Here is a 15,917-nt window from a genome sequence, read left to right on the forward strand (position 1 = left end):
TTGAAAATCATTGTACACATCGGTCTCCAAGATGATTTTTTCTTTCTTTCTTTCTTTTTAAGAATCCTGTGTCAGCCAGCTTGAAGGCTTAGCATCTGTGATTCCAGAAACTTGGGGGTTGGGGGATGCAGAGGCAGGAGGATCACAAGTTCCAGGTTAGCCTCAGCAAGTTAGGGAGGCCCTGAGAAATTCCCAGGTTCAATTCCCAGTAAAAAAAAAAAAAAAAAAAGAAAGAAAGAAAGAAAGAAATCTACTGCCAAGGTTTTCCTTATCTTCCCAAGTATAGGGAATCTGTTTTGAGTCTCAGCCACTATTTATTTAGTATGCGTAGCATAATGGCGTGTATAATTAACAGAAATAAAAACCCTAAGGCTTCTGGATGGATCCAGTTCAAATGCTTTTTAGGAGTAAGCCTACTATTTTGCTTGTTATTTTCAGAAACAGGAAGATAAAGATATGCACTCTTGGAGAGGTGGGAGGATTCAGTACAGCAGTCTTCTGTTAAATGCAGCTATTAATGCCTGCCATGGTTCTAACAAAATTGAAAATCAAACAAAAAAATGGATGTAAGAGCAGTTTGAAAGGTACGTTTGAGTTATACTATTTTGTGATGCCAGGAAGAGAGGAATGTTGTGATCAAGCTTTAGGATGGCAAATTTTGCTTTTATGGAACTGTTACATTAACCTCTTCAAACAACGAGAACTACGTTTCAGCGCCAGACTCCAGCTACAATGAGAACCCAGTGAACTCTGTCCCAAGACGGCGCTTCTCTAGGTCTGCGCATGCTCAAGAGCAGCCCCGCCTCTTCGCGGGTTGGGTCGAATCCAGAGGGCGGAGTGCGGGCCACGTGGGGTCCAGTGACGTCATCTCCAGGCGCCGAGGGTGACTGGACTTGCGGTGGGCTTCCAGAGCTCCGCCGCGCTGCCGGTTGTGTTAGCTGGATTCGGGAGGGCGGAAGTACAGCTGGGCTCGGCTCCGACCTCCGCGACGTGCTTTCTGCGGCTGCGCGGGCTCTCAGGACTCTTTGCTCCCGCGTATCTGCAGGACAGTGTGTCAGGCAGGCAGAGCCCGGTGCCGAGCGTCCTCACCGGTGCGGCAAGCCGGAGAGAAGCCGGCGCTTCGGGTAGGGAATGTGTGTATATCCCATGGTGAAGGAATGCCTGGGGGAGGAGGGTTGGGGCGGGGGCCGGTGGATAAGGTAAGAAGGGGTGAGTGTCTGGCGAGAGGAGTGCTCCTGGGCGGCGATGGCGGGTGAAGGTGTTCCTCCCGGCAGAGGTAGGGTTGGCAAGACTCCGCTCCCAGCACCCTTAGGCCGGCCTGTGCGGTCTCTGTTCGGGAGTTATGTCTGTTCTTTACTAAGGTAGGAAGCGTAGGCTCGAATCGCAGGCTCAAGAGTTTTGTTCAGGACCTGTATTTTTCGTGGAGCACTATAAACCATAATTCACAGGACAGTTGGATTCTGTCCGAACTAGCTATTTCCTGCAGGCAATTTATCTTTTCATTGGCATTCCATAAGCCTAATTTTAGTAATAGGCAATTTTCTGTTGGTAAAGTACTTTGGCATACTTTAGTTATACTTCACTTGTTTTCAAATCATACCTGAACTTGAGGAACCTCGGAAACTGTATTGGTTCTAGATTTTTCTGAGGGGTGAGGAAGCATAGCATGTCTTCAGAACCCAGAGACTTATGAAAAAAACAGATGAACTTCCAAGACCTTCCAGAATTCACCTGATAAATCCGAGCCTTGAAATTGAGTCCGTGAATCTGTACTGAATTATTTGAGAGTTTCTAGCAGGGTTGTTGTTTGAATTATGGATTTAAAAATAAGGGTGTTAGACTGTGGCAGTTGGGAGGAATTTTAGAATTTTACAACGAATTTAGATGTATACTTTGCTCTCTGAAGATATGCTAGTTAAAACCGGGGGAAAAGAGCAAAATGGGACGGTATGGATACGGGGTTTTAGTTATTGGCTGTACTGAAGATTGAGCCCAGGGTCTTTGCTCTTTGCCACTGGGCTGTGTCTCCAGTCCTTTTTATTTTTTGAAACAAATCTCTTAAGTTGCCCAGGCTGGCCTTGAATTTGGGATCACAGGTGTACCACCATGCCCTGGGTGGATGTGGGCTTTTAGAACAGTGTACACACATATCAAGTTGGGGTTTGATTTATTTCACAAATAAGAGTACTTGGTATAGGCCAGGCTCTGGATGAAACAGTAAACAAAACAGTAAGAATCCCTGCCATTGTGAAATTCACTTTGGGAAAGATGTTGATACAAAATTAAAGTATGTGTCAGGTTGTGGGAAGTCCTAGAGAAAAGATAAATCAATGAAAGAAAGTGGGTAAGCTAGTGATATGGGTAGGTCCCAGTGGTGGCCATAGAAAGGATATTTATGGAAAAACCTAAAAGTGATAGAGATGTCATGTGGAAAAGTCATCAGAGCTACCACAGAGTCCTGAAGCTGGAGCATACCAAATGGTTTGGCTGGAAAAGAATGAGTAAGGGGGAAGGAATAGTAGATACTCAAGTAGGTGAGGCAAGATTATATAGGGACTGTGTAAGAACTTCAGTGTTTGAGAACTGAAATTCTTTATTTTTTTGATACCAGGGTTTGAACTCTGAGGTGCTTCAACACTGAGTCACATGCCCAGTCTATTTTTTTGTTGAGGTGGATTTTGAACTTTCAGTACTTTTGTCTCTGCCTTCCCAGCCACTGGAATCACAGTTTTGTGTCACCACTCCCAGCAAGAACTTCAGTGTTTGAATGAGATAATTTTGCTTTCCATCAGATGGGTTTGAGTAAGGAGAAAATTGACCTATCTTTTGTTTTAAAAGGGCCTGATTGCTCTGTTGCTTGTATGCAGCAAGTCAGAAATAACGAAAGCTGTTCTTAGGCCATTGCATTTATCCAGGTTAAATGCCAAGGTGACTTGGATCAGGGTGGTAATAGTAGAAGAGGTTGGAAATGACCAGGTTCTGACTTATTTCTAAGCTAGAGCTGTCAGATATGAAATAATGACTAAGGGTAACACAAAGATTTGTGGCCTGAGCAACTATAGAAGTACCACATAGTGAAATGGGAAGACCATAGAGTAATGGGGGAAAGGAAGGACAAAGGTCTGAAATCATTTTCAGGTTTTTTTTTTGGGGGGTTTCCAGGGATTGAACTCAGGGGCACTCAACCCCTGAGTCACATCCCCAGCCCTATTTGTGTATTTTATTTAGATATAGGGTCTCACTGAGTTGCTTAGTGTCTTACCATTGCTAAGGCTGGCTTCTAACTCCCAATCCTCTTGCCTCAGCTTCTAAGCCACTGGGATTACAGTTGTGCACCACCATGCCTGGCTCCCATTTTCAGTTTTGAACAGTAGGAAATGTCAGTATAGAGTAGAGCATATGTGTGAAACAGATTCAGAAAAAAAAATGAGAACTAAAGATTTATAAATGGACTGTAAGGCTAGGAGAAAGATCTCTAAGAGAGTGGTTCTAGGACTGAACCCTGGAGCATTTCCAACATTTAGAAGAGGTTTACAAAATCCCCCACCCAGAATGAGGCCTTTAAATAAAATTACTCAGAATCACTGATCCATAGTACAGGATAAAAGGAAATAGAAACCAAGGTCATTAACTGAGAGAGGATGAGGCAAGAGATTTGGAAATTTGAGGGAGGAGGAAGTATGGAGTAGGAGAGTCAGGGGCTCTGGTGTCTTATATACCTGTAATCCTAGAGACTTGGGAGGCTGAGTCAGAGGATTTCAAGTTTGAGGTCAGCCAAGGCAACTTAGTGAGACCCTGTCTCAAAATAAATGAAATGGGCAGGGGATATAGCTCAGTGGTAGAGTGCCCCTGGGTTCAATCCCCAGTACCACCGCCACCAAAAAAAAAGACTGGGGAAATGTAGGAACACTAGGCAGTACTCAGGACTCATGTTTGAGGTTAGTGTTTGTAAATTTATTTATTTTTTGATGATAATGGAGATCAAATCTAGAGGTGCTTACCCACTGAACTATACATTCAACTCCTTTTATTTCATTTTATTTTGAGACAGGATCTCACTAAGTTACTGAGATTGGCTTTGAACTTGGGTCCTCCTGCCTCCGCCTTGAGTTGCTGCCTTTACATACCTGTGCTACTGCACTCTGCTTAGTATGAGATCCAGCACAGACTATTAGTTTTAGTTGTTTTAAAAACTTAAGATAGCCAGCATTTGATGTTTAAAGTAATTTCAAGGTATTTGGGGACTTTATCAGCAAAAATAGCTCCCGGTAAGCTGAGTGTGGTGGCCTGCACCTGTAATCCCAGCCACTTAGGAGGCTGAGATGGGAGGATCTAAAATTTGAGGCCAGCTTCAGCAGTTTAGGGAGACCCTGCCTCAAAATAAAAAGTAAAAGGGATTGGGGATGTAGTTCAGTGGTAGAGTTCAATCCCTGGTATAAATAAATAAGTAAATAATAGATAAATGCTGGCAGTATTAATTGCATTTTATCTTACTGCTCCATTTGTCAAATGACTAATTGGTAAACATATATCTATTGGCACTTACTCATTCCCAAGCCCTGAACTAGATGTATACATAGAGCAGTCAAACAGCTCTGTCCCCTCAAGAATTTTACTTCTAGTAGTTTGCATCATTAGTTGGGATTTTTATGCCTTCTGAGTTGAATGAATGGTGATAATGGTAGTGTATAGAGGGAAAACTTTCTCAAACAAAGAAATTTTTGAAATTTGCATAATTTAAAGTGTGTCCTGATTTAGAGAGAGTTTACCTAAATTTATGTCTTTTCCCCTGTCCTTTAACAAAAATTGCAAAACCTGTTATGGGGTAAGAGATAGATAGGATAAACAAATATTGGTGTGCTTGGTAGTACATGCTATTAATGAAGTAATGAGACCAGTGAATGCTCAGGGGAAGCCTTTCCTAGTTGCAGATATTAAGCTGACTCTTAAAAGTTTGATGAAGTTGTTCAGAAGGGGATTAAAGAGTTGGCCAAAAGAAGAGGGAAAGAATGTTCCAGCATAGAGGCCATAGAAACTTGAGGAAACCATGTACATAGTGGTTGGATGCACCATTTGAGTGGGAAACCCTTCGTATAAAAGTACATCATTTATTGAATGATTACAATAAACTAAACACCTAGGCCCTGTGGAAATTACAATTGACTTCATTTTACATATGAGTTTTAGGGAGGGTGGGTTTGTTGTTTGAGGACATAAAACTGGTAGGTGGAAGTCAAGGTTTAAACGCATGTTAGTCTGATTTCAAAGCCCCTTTGCTAATTTACTGTGTCAGCATTTAAATATTCTCTGTCTTTGTCCTTTTTCTCTCAATCATTTTTCACCAATAATTAATTCTTCCTTGAAAAGATATCACCAATTTACTCACCATTCTAGGTTAAACACTCTTTATGCCTTAGTTGTTGGCTAGCCACTAACTTGAAGCTCTCCTGAGCACTGTTAGTAGATAATCACTTTTACTTCATCATTATCAAATCTTGCAGGCTCTATGGCCTGGAGGATGAAATTGAGATTTTCATAATCTTCCATGTGGTGTGCTTCATGATGTAGTCTCAAGGAATAATAATAGTTTGCATTTCTTAGCACTTACTCTATGTTCATTACTATATCAGGCACCTTGTAGATTTTTTTCTTAGAACTTTGTAACTTGGGTATTGTTAATTACATTTCATTGATAAAGGAAATTGAGAGTAGGGAAGTGACTTGCCTAAGATCATATGTGATATGTAAACACTAGTGTCAACTTTTATTATCTACTATTCTTTCTGACAAAAAAATTTCATAAAAAGTTGCCATGTGTGTTGCTTTTTCCTACTTCCTGTCTTTATTGATGCTATTTTGCCCTGCTTAAAATACAGACAATTTTCTACTTAATATGTTTCAGCTAAGGACTTTTCAGCTTTATGATGGTGTTTCACTAGAAACTGTTCTTGGAAATGTGAATGTTGTCGATTATTTTTTTTCTTTTCTGTGTTACCCGATGTGATATCCTGCCTTGTAATGCCTGGCTGTAAGCTCTAGCTCCCAGTCAGGTATAGGATCACTAGGGTAGACAACCTATATTCAGCAGTATACTGTTTTGCTATTCTGTGATTTGTAGTATGTTAGATGTTACAACCAACTTAAGATAAATCTAATTTATGATGTGTGTATGGGGAATGTGTGTCCCCATCATAAGTTGAACAGCATCTGAATTTGTCTTCCTTTCTGTTCATATTCTTTTAAGTTCTGTATACTTTAAAGTTCTTTGACCGCTACAGGATACATTAGCATTTAACTCCCCTTCTTCATTATGAAAGCTTTCAAAAAGTAACATTTAATTATACCATAAACATATGGATGTTTTAGGGTTGGAAGGAATGTTGGCAATGAGGGTATGAAGGAAAATATGAGATTAGGAAATTTGGGTCTTGCTGCCAGTTTTGGCTCTCTCATTTATTTATTTCATTATTAATCAGTGTTTGGAATTAAACCCAAAGCTGAGTGTGTGTTAGGCAAGCACTCTACCACTGAACTATGTTTGTGTATATATGTGTGTGTATATATGTATGTGTGTATTAGTTGTGTATATATATATATATATATATTAGTTGTATATATATATATTAGTTGTAGATGGACAAAATACCTTTATTTATTTATCTTTTTATATGGTGCTGAAGATTGAACCTAGGGCCTCACATGTGCCAGGCAAGTGCTCTACCACTGAACCCCAACCCCAACCCTGAGCTATGTTTTATTTTATCCAGGTTGGCTTTGAACTTGGGATCTTCTTGCCTCAGCCTCCTAAGTAGATAGGATTGCAGGCATGTGTTACCATACTTGGCTGATTGCCCATTTATTAGCCACAAAGTTTTAGAAAAATAATTTAACTCTCCCTCTCAAATTCATCATTTGTGAAATGGGAATGTTTACAATCTATTACCTGACTTTTATTATCATTTATCTGACTTGCTTACATCATTTGTGGGGATGGTTCTGGTTGGTTCTGTAACATTCACTTTCTAACATTCAAATTTAGTAAATGTTTTTAGGCACATATTATAGTAGAAATACTACTCTAAGTATCAGGGGTAAATGAGTGAAATATGATCCTTTTCACTAAGGAAATGCATTACTGTCTATTGGAGGAGACATACAAATAAATACCTTTAATATAAGCTTATAACTGCTAAAATAGAGAAAAAGTAAAGATTCAGTGAAGAAAAGGAGAATTTTACCTGAGACATGCATAGAAGGAAGGTTATTTTGAGCTGGTCCTAAAGGATGTCTAAGTTGGAAGACAAAATAGGAAGTCTGCTTTAGGGTAAAGGGAATATCATTGTGGACAAGGTATGGAAAGGACATGAAAATGCTTGGTATGTTGGCTAGATTTGGAAATTTATAATACCTTCTGAGCAAAGACTGAAGTTTTAAAAAGCTGTTGTTATTTCATATTCCCCAGCATATGCCATAAAGCTGTGCATATCAATCATTTATTGGCTTTATCCTGAAGGCTATTAGCAGCGTTCAATACATAATTATTAGCTATAGCTTTTCTTTTCCCCCTTTCTTTTTTGGTACTGGGGATTGACCCCAGTCCTTTTTATTTTTATTTTGAGACAAGGTTTTGCTAAGTTGCCGAGGGTCTTGCTTCTTGAGAGACTGGCCACAAACTTGAAATGCTCCTGCCTCAGTCTCCCAAGGCCCTGGGATTATAGGTGTGTGCAACCATGCTGGGCTAGCTTTCCTTTCTAATTCCTGTTTGTTATATAATGCTTTTGATTATTCTTAGTTGTTAAAATCTTATATATTTTTATATTTTATATATATGTGTGTGCGTGTATATATATATTTTATATATATGTGTATATATAACATATATATATATATATATATATATATATATATATATATATATATGTATATATATATTTTTTTTTCCTCTCCAGTTCTGGAATTGAACCCAGGGCCTCAGGTATGGAAGCACCAGACCCTGTATCACTGATCTATATCCCCAGTGCCTCTTAAAGTCTTTAAATATTTTAGACTTTAATTATGTGTGTGTGTGTGTATATATATATATGTGTGTGTGTGTGTGTGTGTGTAATGTAGTTCTCATCTAATGTGGTAAATGCTGTTTTCCATATTACAGGTTGAAAAAAATAGAAGTGACTTACTTGAGGTCACATTATAAATGGTAGGATGTTTTAGTCAGCTTTTGTGTTGCTGTGTCCAAAATACCTGAGAAGAACAACTTAGATGAGGAAAAGTTTATTTGGGGCTCATGGTTTCAGAGCCGACTTCATTGCTCTGGGCCCGAGAAGAGGTACCACATCATGGCAGAAGGGCCCAGCAGAGGAAAGCTGCTCAGCTCATGGGAGTGGAAGTAGGGGCAGGAGGGTCAGGAAACAGAGAGAGGTGGGGGGGGGGAAGGACCAAAGAGAAGGTGTACCTTTCCTGAGCATCCTCCCAGTGGCCCACTCTCTAGCCCGCTGCATCTGCCTACAGTTTTCACTTAGTCCATTCAAACTAGGATTAGAATTGGGTCACAGCTCTCATAATCTAATCATTTAACTCTTAATATTCCTGCATTAACAAGAGCTTTTAGGGGACATCTCATGTCCAAACCATAACACAGAGCTAGGTTTTGAATCCAGGCTTTCTGATGTCCCATTTTTCATTTTCAGTCCCTAAACTATAGTGGTTATTCGGAGGGAAATTTTGTTTTTCTGCTTCTGGTTACAAAAAGATTGTTGAGCTCATCCTCTAATTTTTTTTCATTTATCATCAAATTTTTTGTACATTTTTAGTTAACTAGCCTAGAGACATACTTTGTTATTCATTGTAGATGATCATGTATTAATATTGAAAGATTAAGGTTTTATAGATTTGAGTCTGCATATTTTGAGGCAGTAAGTAGCCTTGTTTGCTGAGTTTGTTTTGCAAATTTGTATCATGTCTACCACATTACACTTTAAGCTGTCTTGGTTCATTTTTATCCTTGAGGTCATATAAGAAATATATATGTAACAAATAATGGTATGTGGGAAATACATTTCCAATTTTATTTTTCTCTGTATTTTTGTATCTAAAACCCAACTATAGAACTTTGGTAAACTGTTGGAACATAAGACTAAAACACAAGTCTGTTGAGATTTTCTCCCTTTCTTGTAATTTTTGGAGAGAGACTCTCAGAAACAGAAGAAAACATTGTCATTTCTTTTTACTGTTCTGACAAATGAAAGAGAGTCATAGATGAGAATGACATGGAAAGAAACAACAGAATTGTTAAGTGTTCTGGCACCCTAGACTGGAGAGAAGGAAGCCATATTGACATGAATAATATTTTGGTTATGGCTCAAATGGTGTCCTGGAATCAGGTTATTATTTCTTGAGAAGGCCAGTGCCTGAGGAGAAAGAAAGAACCTGAAGAGATGCGTTTACTTAAGTTATCATTCCCTCTAAGTTTGAGTTGTCTTAAATTATATTTTCTACCTGTTTTTTAGGAGAAAAGAGCATCACATTATTGATAATGACTTTTGAACTTTAAAATTGTAATTAAATTGAGTAGGGAATATAGTTCAGTGTATAGTGCTTGCCTATCATGCACATGGCCCTGGGTTCAATCTCCAGCATTGCAAAACACAAAAGAAAAACAAAAATTAAAATTCAGTCTTTTTAGTAAAGAAATGTTGCCTTATATTGTTGTTCTCCTTGTGAACAGGCGGGGAATATCAGTTGTAGCTGTTTATTGGCTGTTATCATGGTTGTGGAAACCACTATTTACTTCCTTTTATCTAATTCAATTTTAGATTTACTTATTTGCCATAATCTAGATTTCATTAATTCCTACCACTAGTAAATTTCTTTTAAAAGAGTAAATTATTAATGTAGTCAGGTAGTAGTGAGGTTTTTCCTATATTCAGTAAATTATTTTTGTGTGATTTGTAAAATTGGAAAATTTCTGATTATGGAAATTCAATGTTTGAATTTAAAACTGATCACTGTGGAACTACATGAAATTTACATATATGTATCATTTGCTTAAAATAGGTACTTGTGGACATATTTTAGTAATAGTTAAAATACTGATATGCTGAAAAGAATACTGGATTTAAAAAAATTTTTTTTAAAATTTTTTTGGTACTGAGGGTTGAATCCAAGGGAGCTTTACTGTGGAGCTACATCCCGAGTCCTTTTTATTTTTTATTCTGAGACAGGGTCTTGCTAAGTTTCTGAAGCTGACCTTGAACTTGTAATCTTCTGCCTCTGCCTCCCAAGTTACTGGGATTACAGGTGTGCCCCACCATACCAGGGCAGATTCATTTTAAGTATCAGAGTTCTTACTTGATATAAATGTTACCTGGAATTTTTATGTTGGGCAGGTTTTTTTCTATCTTTTTCAGTTATTTGCCTGTAGGTGATATTGCATTCAACTGACCCCCAACTTTTCTAACTAATTAACTTGTGGTTGTCTTAACACAGTTGGCATTGGTTTTGAATAGCATAGTATTAATATTAATTGATATTTGTTCATATATAATTTTTTTTGCAGTGCTGGGATTGCATATGTTTATTTAGAAGTTTTTCACAGGATACATTATGATAAATTGTGAATTGTCTATGAAAGATGGGAGGAAGATAGGAAATTTTATTTGAATGAGTATATTGAATATTGGTATCCAGGTGCCATCTATTGAGTTACTCTAAGTGTTTATTATCAACTGTATTATATCAGTGTTTATTCATGCAGTGTATTATGGTGTTGGTTAATTGTGGAATATTACCACTGATGGACACTAGGATATTACAGAGATCGTAAATCATTCCCTTCTACCGTACTAGAATATTTCCATTTGCAGGTTTAATGCCAAATTTGTGGTATAGGAAGTATTCTGAGTTCAGAATAGAACTAATTACTATTTTACTGGGGCAGAGGATTGTGAGTTTGATGAGGATAGGATTTGAATAGGTGAGCATACTAGGCTAGGGGAATGGTTAGGACACAGAGCAAGATGTTTAGGGGACTACTTTTGCTAGAGAGTTTATAAAAGGAAGTATAGTAAATAAAACTGGAGATAGTTGTGGGACCAGATAGCAGATCAGATGAAATTTAGAATGGGGAATAAGTTTATATGCAGATTTTTTTTCCATGATGAGGAAGTATTTTTTTCAGGAAGAATGATAGAATGATAGTATCTGGAGTAGGAGAGGTTAAATATATTGCATAGGGCAAGTGTAATTGTGAGAATGAGCCTGTGTGTTGGTTATCAGGAATCATAGGGCATAGGTGAAAAGTCCTCTTTAGGTAAACAATAAGACTTTCTGGGCTTGAAATGATGATGTGAGTATAACTTTCATGTTGACTCTGGTTCATTATTGGAAAATATAATGAACATTACTTGCACGTGATTTCTTTTTCCTTGGGGGAAAAAAAATTGAACCCAGGGACACTCAACCACTGAGCCACATCCCCACCTCTATTTTGTATTTTATTTAGAGACAGGGTCTCAATGAGTTGCTTAGCACCTATTCTTGCTGAGGCTGACTTTGAACTCAGAATCTTCCTGCATCAAGTTCCTGAGCCACTAGGATTACAAGTGTTTGACACCATGCCCAGCTCACATGAATTTTGAATTGGTTACTTCTGTGAATCTTTTTTTTTTAAATATTTATTTAGTTGTAGATGAACATACAATGTCTTTATTTATTTTTATGTGATGCTGAGGATTGAACCTAGTGCCTCACACTTTTGAGGCAAGCACTTTACCACTGAGCTACAGCCCCAGCCCCTCTGTGAATCTTTTAAATAAACAATACCACTCATTTAGAATTTATTGTACTTATTGTTTACATTCATTCTAAAGAATGCTGACCTCACTTTAAAAAAAAATTTATGAAAAGGAGATGGATTCTTGTCATGTTGCTCAGGCTGACCCCAAACTCCTAGACTTGAGCAACCCTTCTGCCTCAGCCTCCTGTACTAGCCTCCTGAGTTGCTGGGATTATAGGCTTGTGCCACTGTGTCCAGCTCAATCATGTAGGGGTTTTTTTGTTTTGTTTTTTGCATGAATATTTTTTTGGGCATGCGTTTTTTCTATTATTTTGTAGCATGTTCATTTATTCTCCCAAGGATCTGACTAATGCTATTCATTTTATTTTCAGTTTGGCTTTGGTTGAATAAGGAATTTAGCCTATATGTACTGCTTTAACCACTGGAAGAATGACAGATGACAAAGATGTGCTCCGAGATGTGTGGTTTGGACGAATTCCCACTTGCTTCACTCTGTATCAAGATGAGATAACTGAAAGGGAAGCAGAACCATATTATGTAAGTATGTTGACGGTGGTAAATGGAATAGTTAACTTTGTTCATTTTTGTAAATAAAGTTTTAAGAATCTGGAGGCTGTCATCTAACATTTTATATAAAACTAATCCATATTTTGCCAAAAAAAAAAAAAAAAGGAAACAAAGATAAGCAAAAAGAAGGAAATACAAAATCACTTTTAATTCTGTCACCTAGAGTATAAAACCACTGTTGATACAATGTGATGCCTTCTTGACTTTCTTTTCTTGTTTGTGACTTATGACAGTGGAATCATATTAGGAGTATAGCTCAGTGGTTCAATTCCTAGCATCATATACATACAGACTTTTTTCTTTCATATATATATATATATATGTGTGTATCTATCTATATCATAGTGGGATCATAAACTATGCTATTTTTAGTAGGAGTTGAAATAATAGGTTCAGATTGGATTCTTTATGTTATATGTTCACTAAGCTAATATATGTTAAGCTAACATATGATACCTATTTAATAATATATTGGGGGTGATAATGTAGCAAAACAGAGGGTGTGTGTTCGGCATGCATGAAACTTTGGTTCAATCTCCATCATCCTTCCCGCAAAATATATATATGGAATATCAGTTGTTGCATGCAGACTTGTAGATTTGGGTTAATGGATTACTTGTTTTAAAAATGAGTTTCATGCTGGGTATGGTGATGCATACCTGTAAGCTCAATGACCTGGGAGGCTGAGGCAAGAGGATCCCAGGTTTGATGCCAGCCTGAGCAATTTAGCAAGACCTGTCTTAAATTTTTTTTTTTTTTTTTTAAATTGTTTTTAAAGGGTTGGGAACATAGCTCAGGTGATAGATGTAGCTTAGTGGTAGTGTCTCTTGTACCTCAAAATTCTGTGGTATGTGCTGGTAGTCCTAGTTACTTAGGAACCTGAGGTTTGAGGGTCATGAGTTTACAGGTGGCCTAGGCAACATGATGATACCCCATCTTAACAACAACAACAACAACAAAACAACCAAATAAAACCCCCATGAATTTCAAGTATCTTCTGATTTTAGTGTGAACTTTTTTCTTTTTTGTCTTTGTATAGTAACAGACAACTTATGTGTCTGTCAATTAGAGATAATATCCTACCTATTTAATAAAGCGTCACAAATAAGCAGATTTCAATTGTTCTGTTTTTTTTCTTTTTGGGTCTCAGGTACATATATTGTTATTTTTTACTTGGAGAAGATATGGAAAAGAGGAACTATATGTGGGGTGATTAGTTGTTCTTCTGTTTCACTTGAATGAAGCTTACCCTGTGCTTATTCCCTTGCCTATCTGAGAGGCAGCACTACTCCTCAGCCTACTCTAGCTACTCAGATTGCTGGAAGAAACTCCTTATGGAGACTGGTCAGTTACTTTTTGGGTGTAGGAACATGCCTCTCTGCATCCTCAGCATCTGGCATGGGATGTGTAAATGGCAGGTACTTATGTTTAAAACCTCCCCAGACTCTGGGATTCTGGTTGAAATCTTCTTTTTGAATTTTCTTACTAGAAATGATGTTTTTAAAAAAGGTAGGTAATCTTGTTGCTGGCATACATACATTTAAGTAATGTTAACTTTGGAAATCTCAACAGCTTTGTGTCTTTAGCAAAATTTATAACTAAATGTGGTTATAATTTATTTGTAGAAAACATTTCCTTTATTAGATTTTTTTTTAATATTTTCTATTTCTCCTGAGGCAAGAGGATCCCTAGTTTAGGATTTGACAAAAGCCAAATCCCTCAGTTGGGATTATATTCTTTAATATTTAATATTTTTATTTTTTGAGGCATGGTCTCACTGAATTGTGCAGGTGTCCTTGAACTTGCAATCCTTCTGCCTCAACCTCCCAAGGTTCTGGGATTGCAGCTGTGTGCCACCATGCCTGGCCCATTAGTCCTTTTACCTTTCTGTAGTTAACTGTGCCTGTTCTTTTCTACTGTGACAATTTTTCTGAGCCCTGACGTCATTCTTTTTACTTAACTTGTTATCTCACTGTCTATGATAGGCCTCTATTCAGCCACTAAATGTGCAAAACCTGTCTGCATTCACGTGAACTTTTTTTCTCATTCTCTTTGTGTCTGTTGTGTTGCCTCCCACCCCCAACCCCCAAACCCCTACCCCCTGGCCTCTGCTGGGAATATTGAACCCAGGACCTCATGCTTGCTACTACATAAGTGCTTACTACTGAGCCACGTCACTGGTCTTTTTTCCTAGGATGCTGTCTCCTGCCTTCTCAGGAAACTGAGGTGTCTCATATTCTTCACCTTTGCTTTTTATTTTACTTCCAACTTCTTATCCATTTGTTTCATCACAGTATTCATATTGGCATAAATTCTTCCTGTCCTAAAATAACAATGTTTGTGACCCTCTCTTCCTCTCAACTTCTTGCTGTCCCTTTACAGGTAGGCTTCTTGAACAGATTATTTATACTCATTGTCTCCTTCTTACCACTTAGTTCACTGTAATCACATTTTGATACTATCGCAACAAAAACGTTTTTACCAAAGTCACTAATGATTTTTTTTCCTACCCAACATGGAGTTTTTTTGAATTTACATTTGTTTATCTTTGAGTAGTATTTGATATTGTTAGCTGTTTTCTCTACCTTGTGAAACTGTCTTTCTTGGTCTTTAGTGTTCCTGGTTTTTCTTTAGCCTTTGTTTTTTCACTTGTTCCTTAATGTTGATACATATTAGGGTTCTGTCTTCTCTTTTTTCACTACTTTTCTCATTTAAAGCTCTTGTTCATTTTTATGTCTTTGTCAAGCATTTGTATTTTTTATAACCCACCTGTTTTTATTTTTATTTTTATTTTTTTTGTGTGTGTGTGGCGGGGGGATACTGGGGATTCAACCCAGGGGAACTTTCCTGCTGAGCTACATCCCCAGTCCTTTTTGTTTTGAGACAGGGTCTCACTGAGTTGCGGAGGGTCTTGCTAAATTGCTGAGGCTGGTTTCCTGACTTACTAGGATTATAAATGCATTACCATGTCTGGACAACTCCTCTGGACCTATGTATACAACTGTTGGGAGATCCTTACTTAGATATGTTTAAGGAACCCAAAGTGTGTTTGAAACTGAACTCATCATCTTTATCCCTGGAGCACCCAGTCATCTGCCATGATTCCCTTCATATTTTGGCAAGTAGTCTTATCATTCATCTAATTATTCTTACCAGAAACCTGGTAAGATTTCATGAAAGGATTCATCCTTTCATGGTTCTTTTCTGATATCCCTTATGTTTGGTGAGTAACTTAGTATCTTCCAAACTTATATGATTTTCTTCATCCTCACAGCTATAGCTTAGTTCAAGCACCACTTAAAATGGGTGGATTGTGTAGCAGTGACCAGTTTCCCTGCTTTAGTCTTTCCTTCTTCATTTTCTAGGCTGCAGTTGGAGTGATCTTTTTAAAACATGGATCTTGTCTTATAAATTATTCATTGAAAGCTCTTAAAGGCTTTATATCATCTCTCAGATCCTTAGTATAGTTTACAAGGTTCTCCATAATCTGGCCTCTTTCTTCTAATATACTATTCTGTTCTAACTCTCTACATTTCTGTCATATTCAACTTCGTAA

General features: G+C 37.7%; 1 protein-coding gene across 2 annotated transcripts in view; it reads left to right on the forward strand.

Moving 5' to 3' along the window:
* The first annotated feature begins 873 nt into the window (after positions 1-873).
* Positions 874-15,917, forward strand: part of Atg5 (autophagy related 5) — a 118,913-nt gene continuing 103,869 nt past the window's right edge. For both annotated transcript variants that reach the window (XM_071613172.1, XM_071613173.1), the window contains exons 1-2: positions 874-1,124; positions 12,166-12,331. In XM_071613172.1, coding sequence (XP_071469273.1) covers positions 12,224-12,331 — 108 coding nt within the window. In that variant the 5' untranslated portion in view covers positions 874-1,124; positions 12,166-12,223. The remainder of the gene's footprint in view (positions 1,125-12,165; positions 12,332-15,917) is intronic.

Source organism: Marmota flaviventris, chromosome 6 (genome assembly GCF_047511675.1).
Source record: "Marmota flaviventris isolate mMarFla1 chromosome 6, mMarFla1.hap1, whole genome shotgun sequence".
Classification (NCBI taxonomy): Eukaryota; Metazoa; Chordata; class Mammalia; order Rodentia; family Sciuridae; genus Marmota; species Marmota flaviventris.